This window comes from Sinocyclocheilus rhinocerous, unplaced genomic scaffold (genome assembly GCF_001515625.1).
Source record: "Sinocyclocheilus rhinocerous isolate Xijiao unplaced genomic scaffold, SAMN03320098_v1.1 scaffold44, whole genome shotgun sequence".
Lineage (NCBI taxonomy): Eukaryota > Metazoa > Chordata > Actinopteri > Cypriniformes > Cyprinidae > Sinocyclocheilus > Sinocyclocheilus rhinocerous.
In genome coordinates, this window is record NW_015631022.1 from 1,757,264 (window position 1) to 1,767,685 (window position 10,422).

At 37.7% G+C, this 10,422-nt stretch overlaps 1 protein-coding gene across 1 annotated transcript in view; it reads left to right on the plus strand.

Annotated features, from left to right (window-relative positions):
- The window catches only part of LOC107741095 (slit homolog 3 protein-like), a 196,687-nt gene that overhangs the window by 136,953 nt on the left and 49,312 nt on the right, over positions 1–10,422 (plus strand). The window contains exons 11-14 of the mRNA XM_016553687.1: positions 402–464; positions 2,123–2,266; positions 2,566–2,729; positions 7,695–7,845. Of these exons, the coding sequence (XP_016409173.1) occupies positions 402–464; positions 2,123–2,266; positions 2,566–2,729; positions 7,695–7,845 (522 nt within the window). The remainder of the gene's footprint in view (positions 1–401; positions 465–2,122; positions 2,267–2,565; positions 2,730–7,694; positions 7,846–10,422) is intronic.

Genomic DNA, 10,422 nt, shown 5'->3' on the forward strand with positions numbered 1-10,422 from the left:
CACCTGAGGGGGAAAAATGAATTTGTGTACGGTTTTTCACAACCACTTCTCACCGAATCATTGTAGAGTTTATTTCCACCCCAACAACCCAAAATTGAGAAAATCTAGCTTACATGACAGAAGATTTTAAAGAATCAAGTCATTATTTATTCACCCTCATGGCATTGCAAGGTTTAATTGCTAAAAACTGGTCCACGCCAGTTCAAGTCATGTGATAGCTTAATGTGAGAAGAAGTAAATGGTTTAATGATGATCACCAGGCAGTTTCTTATGTTCTTTTCTCCTCAGTATCGAGTTTGTTGGGTATTTATGGAGTATCGACGTCCTGTCAGACAAATGTGCAAACCATCCTTTTGTTGGTCTAACAGTTGGCCGTATTATCTCTATTTATGTCATTACAGAGACCTGAGCAAGAATCAGATATCCGAGATTGCAGAAGATGCGTTTAGTGGCCTGCGCTCGAGGTGAATCTGTCGGCTCTAATGGGCCTGTTTCAGCTTATTCTAATGTTTTGGGGAAATTCTGATGGCTTCCGCTTTTCTTAACGTACACACTGCTGCCGCGGGCACAAAAATACGCTCACATCACCTGTTATTATGCTTCTAAAACGCCATAGATTTACTGGAGCGGCCCGGCTCATGTTTTCACTGTCAACTGCCATAATGATACAAATTATCTGTGTTTTCAGCAATTAGAGTTCTTCATCCTTAATGGATTTTCTTAATAAGACCCTTTCAAAGGTACACCTCAGGGCATTCCAGCAATTTCGCAAAGCTATGTTGGCGTTTCTGTGTTTCTTTCTGTTGTTTATGGTTTTATTCACTCTTTTTTCTTTTGTTTTTATTTTTATTTTTTCTTCTTTTTTGAGATACTCAAACCTAATTAGTTCACCCTGTGAGTAGACTAACGATGCATGTGTTTGCTCCAAGACAAAACCTCATTACAATGGCTTTCAGTAATTAAGCACATGACTGCTTTAGTCAATTGTCAGGCGGCCTGAACGGGAGAGAAGTGCGAGACATGACAGGAGTGATGGGTGCAACTCAGCAGCTGAATACTCCAGCAGTTCATCGACAACACATTCACTCCGGTTTTGTTCAAATTAGTGATCTGTGAACCGAGTAAATTACATCTATAGATCTGAATATGTTTCTGATGCTTACATCAAGTCACACAGCTTTGAGCACTTTGTGGATCCCACACTGTGAATTTTATCTCCGGTGACATCTACACACTGCTCGTGTTTACTGATACAGCGCAGATTACTGAATTTACTGCAACCATCACACTCTCCACTAGAGGCTTTAAAGCAAAACATAAAATCATTCAGAGAGAGCAGCACTTTCCGCTCCGTCAAGCAAATTGAAAATAAAAAGTCCTTATTGTCTCTTAAGTCTTTCGCAAAGTACCCGTAGGAAACATGCGCTTGAAACCGTTGCAGCGACTCAGGGACTGCACTGAAAGAGGCTTCTATATGGTGACTGATGCCACATGTGCTCAACAGAGCACACTAATAAGAGCATACAGACTTCTGTAATGCAATAAATAATCATTATTCATCAAGAACAGCATACATGACACAATGACACATTTACAGCAATAAAAGTATTTACATTGTTTTGTTTTGTTTTTGTTTTGTTTGCTTTGCTTTACTTTGTTTTTGTTTTGTTTTGTATTTTGTTTTGGCTCGCTTTGCTTTGCTTGTTTTGTTTTGGTTCACTTTGCTTTGGTTTGCTTGTTTTGTGTTACTTTACTTGTTTCTGTTTTGTTTTGTTTGCTTTGCTTTGCTTGTGTTTTTGTTTTGTTTTGTTTTGTCTTTGCTTTGCCTTTTTAGCTTTTTGTTCATTTTTTTTTTTTATTTATGTTTTTTGTATTTTATTTTAGGAATACATCATTTTGACATTGTCAATATTAATTTTAACAGTATTTTGGGGGGTTTTGCCACTTAGGCGTTATGTGCTCAGTGCCATAATTCAAATGGTTAGAAAGTGCCTATTACACGTGTAAATTAAACATAAATATGAAAAGCTTAAAGCAGATTTTAGTTTTTTGTTTGTTTGTTATCGTGTGTTTATAGTGATGAGAAAAAAATGCCTAATGAAACTTCTGTTTACTCTTCCAGACTGCTGAATGCCAACAAGATCAACTGTCTTCGAGTGAACACTTTCAAAGACCTGCAGAACCTCAACCTGCTGTCCCTCTACGACAACAAGCTTCAGACCATCAGCAAAGGCCTGTTCACCCCTCTGCGCTCCATCAAAACACTGTGAGTTACACACACACATAAACACTCCATCCTTCACACCCACACTCAGTCCAGGAGACTCCAGTCTCTAAGCAACTGTTGAGCAGGACTGCCTTCACCCCACAATTAATTAGCTGCAAGTAGACGGCAAAACAACAACATTAACAGCAGTGAGATAAATGTGAACTTACAGTACACTGAAAAAAAATAGTTCATGTTTATGAATCGTATTGTTATCACAGGATATTACTGTTCAATTATACAAACTCCCTTGACTCTAATTAAGCGTTTTGATTTATCATTATGTCTGCCCTCCACAGACATCTCGCTCAGAATCCCTTCATGTGTGACTGTCATCTGAAGTGGCTGGCCGACTACCTGTTTGACAATCCAATTGAGACCAGCGGAGCTCGATGCAGCCACCCGCGCCGCCTCGCCAACAAACGCATCAGCCAGGTTAAGGGCAAGAAGTTTCGCTGCACAGGTAGAGCTACACACATGCACACTGTTTAAAGAGGACTTTTATGCCTTTTTGACTTAATTTGAGTTGTATTTTGAGTTAATTGGAACAATATACTACAGTAGACATACTTTAACATTCACAAGACTTCTTCATCAATCCACCCAGAATATGTATTCACATTAAGATGCAAAAACGGGTCCTTTAGAAATCAAAATGTTATGACATTGTAACATGATTGCCCACTTTACAGTTAGTATTCAGCAGCTTGGTAGCTGCCTGCTCATTTCAAAAGCGAAAACGCTGTCAAAATACACTACCGTTCAAAAGTTTGTATATATATATATATATATAAGGGTTTTAAACAGGTCACATTTTATTTTGATAGTCCACTTTAAACATTCTACTAAATTTAAGTAACCTTGCAGCTACATACATGTCAACTAACTCTCATTAATTTGCATCTACGCATCAACCAACACTCATTAAATATTAGTAGACTGTTAGGTTAGGGTTAGTAGTATAAGTTGACATACGCTTGCAAAGTTACTTATAGTTAGTAGAATGCCTGTTGATGGACCATGAAAATGAAGTGTTAGCAGATATTAAAGCAGTCTACTAACACTAAATGAATGTTAGTTGACATGTAGTTACAAAGTCACTTATAGTTATTAGAATGTCTAAAGTGGACTATCAAAATGTTTCAAAGTGTTAACATTGAAAAAATCTTATGATCTTTTGACCGTCGAGGCTGCATTCATTCGATCAAAAATACATTAAAAACAGTAATATTGTAAAATATTATTACAAATTAAAAGAAGTTTTCTATTTTATGAATTTTCAGCATCGTTACTCCAGTCTTCAATGTCAGATGATCCTTCAGAAATCATTCTAATATACTGATTTGCAGCTCAATAACTATTTTTTTTATTATTATCAGTGTTGAAAACAGTTGTGCTGCTTAATATTTTTGTGAAAACTATGTTGTTGTTTTTTGGGATTCTTTGAAGAGTCGAAAGCTCTACAGAACAGCATTTATTTTAAACTGTTTTTTTTTTTGTAACAATGTGAAGGCTTTTACTGTCACTTTTGATCAATTTAATGCATCCTTACTGAATACAAATAGTATAATACGCAAAACCAGTAGTACAACTGTTTAAATTCAATGAGTAGGTGGAAAAGGGTGGTGTACATTATGGTTGGTTTTTGGTCCAAGATAACATTATAAAGAGACTTACACCTTATGAAAGACAGTCAATCAAGTGAATGAATCCGAACACAGCTCCTGCCATACAGTGAATCCACTAGGCTGTGCACAGTGACTTGTTGATGGCTCGGAGTTCTGGCCCACCAATTGCTGCTCACATTCTTCTTCACACTGAGACTCCTCACATTCAGTGACGTCCCTTTCCTTTTCCTATGTGTGCGTTTGTGTGTGGCATACTCTGGCCTGGAGCAGTTCTTCTCACACACTGCCAGGTTTCAGAGTGCTAATAGGACAATGCTGGCTGTTCTGAAGCTGAATGAAGATGCCTTGTTAGAAGATGTTTTTACGAGTCGGAACCGGCCCCCACACGCAGCCAAAAGCACAGGCCCCTGAGGGAACTGATTTGGTGGGAGAAGTGCAGCCGCTGTTTGCTTTTATATTAAGCCACAGGTTTTTCTCATTAAACTTCTGTCAGTGTATCAGCACAATAACAAGTGCAACGCCAGAGCACACAAACCCGCTACTGGCCCCTAGTGTGTGTTTGCACATGAAAATCTTTGTTTTGTGTGTGTGTGTGTGTGTGTGTGTGTGTGTGTGTATGCAGGCCCGTAGCCAGCTGTAAGATTACCAAGGTCCAGACCTCAATAAATTGTGAATGTTCAAAAATACAATTTGTTCTCTGAATGACTAATTTGTTGCTTAAAACTCCTCATATGAATGTCTGCATGTATAATTCAGCTTAGACAGTTTGCAAGAATGTTTAGAATCCGTGGTATGAAAATAATCGCTGCTAGACACTGGCGGAGTGAATGAGAGAGTTGTGAGTGAGGGCGCAGGCGCAGCCTCCATGTTGCCAGATCCAGTTATTATACGTGTTTTTGGACTTGTCTTTTCCACTTAATTTGACACTCTAGAAAGTTAATAAAGTGGGAAGTTACAGTTTAGGGTCAGCGATATATTTATCTTATTTGCAAAAAAATATTGGTTTATTTTTATTTATTTATTGTTTTTTATTAGTTTTTATAGCAATATCTGGCAACACTGCATCGCCAGCACTTAAACTGACAGTAATCAAAAAAAGCCCACGGACAGGTTATTGCTGTCAGGATAGCACATTCGGTAGGGGCAACACAAAAAATATCATGAAACCTTATCAACGTTGTCAAAAACAGTAGCATTTAACACTAGTACACAGATCTGTAGAACACGTAGGTTACAGCAGTGGTTCCCAACCCTGGTCCTGGAGGCACCCCAACACTGCATGTTTTGCGTGTCTCCTTAATCAAACACACCTGATTCAGATCATCAGCTCATTAGTAGAGACTCCAAGACCTGAAATTGGTGTGTCAGAGAAAGGAGACATGCAAAATGTGCAGTGTTGGGGTGCCTCCAGGACCAGGGTTGGGAACCACTGGGTTACAGAATGAAATAGCCTATACGCAAAAAGCTAAAGTAGTTACATTTTCACAAATCATGCTAAAAACATTCATAAGAGCACTAGACAAAGTTATCATCTGCATAGCAATTATTATTAATGAAAACTATAACAGTAATATGTATTGTTGCATGATTAATAAGCAACTGATAAAATTATCCACCCCTAACCTATAGTAAAATATAAAAAAATGTTGATGCAATAAATATGTTCACCCCTCCAAAACAGAGAAAACATCTTTCACAAACATCTCCATCTCTGTTGTCTCTTGTCTGTTTTAAAGTGTTAGTGTATATATTTGGGGTTATTATAGCACAGTTCTTAACCCCACCCCAGACCTCACAAATTTTCAAACCCTGGCTAGGGCCGTGTGTGTATGTGTGGTGGCAGAGGGCTTTGCTCCGTTCCTTTCTCCTCTGCGATGTCTTTTTGTGTGTCTTTCTAGTCCCTGTCTGTCTGTCTTTTCGGGCTTGTATTCCCAGCGGACTATTGTCCATGCTGGGACGAGGGAAAGGGGCCGGCCCGCCTGTGTGCATGGTGGCCCAGAGTTCTGTGCGGCTTCCTGGCTGCTCCTTCCTCCTCCTCCTCCTCCTCCCCACCTCTCCGTCCCGCTCCGCTCCTCCACTCTGGCCTCTGGTGCAGCTGTCTCTTGTGCTTGATCTAACCATGTGCCGCCGCCTACACAAGCCTCACATGGTTCCGTCAAGCACCAGGGACCGCTGGACACATTCGCACACAGCATGGCATTCTGGGATATGCGCGGTGGCAGCTCTCTTTGCCACCGTGAGGAGTGAAGGTGGTGTTCTTTAACCCGGGAACAACGGATCGCTTGTGAGGAGCTCTAGCGGTGTTCTGCGCCAGGTTTTTTTTGTTGTTTTTTAAGGTCGCTCTCGTAGACGTTTGGCTGGAAGCATCAGGGCAGCCGAACGGAGATGGTGGGAATATGATAAACAGTGGCAGGCGCGTGATGGCTGATGGGAAGCAGACTTATCGCGGGCGGCCAGAAGCTCGTGTTACGCAGAAACTGCCTGTGTTTTCCTGTCAAAACACTTCGTATTGCCAGACCTCCAATACCTGCCCTCTCGCTCAATGACGCTGTTATCTGAAAAAAAGAATGCAGATGATGAGGTTGTGTTCGCAAACAAGTGCCTGCGGCTGCTTGTGGACGTGTTTGTAGGTGGAAAGAAAAAAGACATAAAACCAAAATATTCATTCCTATTTATTATGTGGGTAAAACACATTAAAAATATGTCCAGGTCATGTTTTGCCCCACAATCAAAAGAAAATGTAAGAATGTCTCTTTTTTTTTTTATTTGCATGATATCTACAGATTTACAGATCCAATATAGAAAATAAGTAAAATTGTGGTCATATATTTTACATTTTTATATAGATTTCAAAGCCATTGAGACAATTAAGCACATTTCCCCAACTTCTCATTACTGTGATACATTTCAGACATTCTGCTTTGAGATTTTTTTCCTAATTCCCATTATTTGAAATCTGAACCGTATTACTTATACGGTTATTATACGGTTATTTTTTATTATTTTTTAATATAAATATTACAACATTTGCATGACACATACAAATTTAAATTTTATATAGAAAAATATGTAAAATTGCGTTGATATATTTGACTTTTTTATATATAGATTGCAAAGCCATTAAGACAATGAAGCACATTTCCCCCAATTTTAATTAAAATTTTTACTTTGAGATTTTTACCTAATTCCCATTATTTGAAATTCGAACTGTATTACAGCTCTATTTAATATAAATATTACATTTATATGACAAGTTCAAATTACATTTTATTATAAAATGTCGAATTGTGTTCATATATTTTACATCTTTTTACAACGATTACAAAGTCATTAAGCCATTATTAACTGTATTACAGACACTTTTATATAAATATTTGCATGAAACATACAAATTTACATTTTATATAGAAAAACAAGTAAAATTGTGTTCTTATATTTCACATATTTTTTTATTCTATTTTAAGCCATTAAGAGAATTTACTATGATATTTTATTTTCTAATTCCCATTATTTGAATTTGTATTACTATTTTTTTTTTAAACTTTTATTTAAATTAGTATATAGTCGGTACAACAAAAATCTTGATTTATAAATACCATTTATTATTGTATTTCATTTCATTTTAATGTGGAAGTGCTTCATTGTCCTGAAAATAATGCCACAGTGCAAAAAGGCTTCATTTTTATGCAAATACATTTCTTATTTCTTTAGATTTTGTGAGGTTTAACCATGCGTGTGATAAGCTGAATAAGCTGGTTGATTGTCTGTTTCTCTCTGTTTGTGTCTGTTGTGTTTGTTAGGTGCGGAGGACTACCGCAGTCGTCTCAGCGGCGAGTGTTTTCAGGACCTGGTTTGTCCCGAGCGCTGTCGGTGTGAGGGAACGGTGGTGGACTGCTCCAACCTCAAACTCACCAAAACACCCCCTCACCTGCCGGAGCACACCACCGACCTGTAAGAGTCACACATTTGAGCTTACAAACACACCTAGCGACCCCATCAGTCATTCACGGGATCATTGGCCATTTACAATCTCACCTCGCTAATTCTTTCGGTGTCCCTCTGTCTCCGAGGCCTCGTTCCTCTCTCCTGTCCTCTGATTACGGGGTCTCGTTCCCAGCTGAGTTGTGTGAATGAATGTCCAGGGCCTCTCTCAGGCCATTAGCCTCTCAGCCGTGTTTTCCCTGCGCAGCGCTAGTCAGGGTGACAATGCGTTTGCCCTTGTGTTGGTGTATAGAGGACACATCAGGGTTTTCTCTCTGCAGTCCCATCAACTCGAGTCATCTGTCACACTCTCTCTTTCTCTCTCTCTATCTTTCTGCGGCTCAGTGACTACAGCTTGCACCCGCTAGCGCAGCTGCTTATTTATAGAGCTCTTGCGGGAATGCTAGCAACCAGGAACCAGCACTTTATGTCTGATGTGCTATCCCATGGCAGGCCCCGCTGGGGAAAGCAGCCCTGGGGGAAGCAAAAAGACAGACTCTACTTTTACTAATGTTTGGAAAGTCTCTCTCAACCTTGCCTAGACTTCTCTGCAGCAGTCTCGCTCTGTTTGCAAAGGAATACTTGCATACTGCTAGCTGCTGTGCAGTATATACCTCATGCTATCATTTGCTGGTTATGATTTATTGTCATTTCTTGGTTATACATTTGGTGCATTCAAGTCCTCCTGGGAAGTTCTTGTAAGTCCTTTTAAGCTGGGAAGTCATAATTGCAAGGCATTCAAATAACTTTGGTTAGAGTAAGATGCACTGTAAAAAAAAAAAAAAAAAATTCGAAGTTGTAAATAAAAAAAAGACTGGTGGAGAAAATTTGAAAAAAAAAAAAAAACAATTTCATAAATACTATTTCATTCTTTCCACTTTAAAATTTCACAATTAATTCAGTGTTACTTGCTGTTTCTTTGTAAATATTTGTAAAATGTGCTAGCAGTTTAAAGTATTGCTGTAAAACGATTAATCGCGATTAATCGCGTCCAAAATAAAAGATTTTGTTTACATAATATATGTGTGTATATACTGTGTATATTTATGTATATTTAAATACAAACACATGCATGTATATATTTAAGAAAAATATGTTGTTTATATATTAAATATATTTATATATAATATAAGAATATAAATATATAAATGTATATACACATGTAAATATTTTCAAAATATATTCTGTATGTGTGTGTGTATTTATATATAAATAATAAATATACACAGTACACATACATATATTATGTAAACAGAAACTTTTATTTTGGATGCGATTAATCGCGATTAATCATTTGGCAGCACTAGTTTAAAGTAAATCTCAGTTCAGTGTGGCAATGGATCTTTTCTACATAAATTTCAACAAGATTTTTATTAATCTACTAAATGATTAATGAATGCACAATGGGAGTGTTTTGCTTTTTTATTCAATTTATGAAGGTGCTGTAAATTAAATGATGTATTCTATAGTAATTGTACACTATTATTACTTTTAAATGCAAAGTAACTATTCTTAATGCTTAGATTAGTTTTATTGTAAATAAAAATTAATAAGCATTCCATTAATTTTAACAAATTTAACATTAAAAAAGATGTGATGTTCATGTGCCTTTAACTCGTAAATACGATTTTTCCAACATTACTTGAATGCACCAGTTTTGGAAGATATATTGTGTAATACATGCACAGAATAGGGGTTTTCAAATTATTTGTTTCTGAATAAAGGCCCAAATTATACTGTGAACATTTTTTTTATTTTAAATACGTGTAAAAGTTGATCTGAAAATATTTACAATAGAATTTTGTTTCCCTTAAGATGCGGTCAAATCAGTAAAATTGCATGGACAAAAAAGGTCCGTTGTCTGTTTTCAGAGTGGAAATGTATGAATCACTTTCACACTCATGCAAAATTTCTGAGTGCATAAATTCTATTGCAATTACTGGATTTTGCCCACGGATATTTGCAGAACAACGGTAAATGTGACCACACTTTTCAAATTTTTCCAGTCGTGATTAATTTTAGGATTTTCAACCAGTGTTTAAATCAGAATGAACTAGTAATTTATGTCAATTGGGTCCATATTTTATTCTTTTCTTTTCTTTTTTCTTTTATTTATTTTCCTCCTGCCTTTCCTACTTCCTTGTGTCACAGTCTTCAGCGGGTGTGCCCAGGAGGGCCACCAGATGACTGTTCTGTGAGCACATGGCTTGTGTTGTGTTTGTCTGTTGCCATGTGCTCTCTCCTGTCTATTGTCTTGCCCCTCCCATCTTGTTACCTCGTTATAGTTTAAGTTGCTCCACCTGTGTCTCCCTCGTTAGCCTCGTTTGGTTCCTATTTATTCTCCTGGTGTCTGTCATCCTGTGCTGATCCGTCATTTCTCATTGTGTGTGTTTCGTGTCTGCATGTGGTGCAGCTTTAGGCCTGCCTGTCTGTTTTTCCCCTTCGGGGTGGTTTGAGTTTGTTTTTGTTTCATTTTTATTATCAAAATAAATAACCATTTCTCCTGCAATTGAGTCCTCGCTTCATCTCCCCACACGCACCGTGACA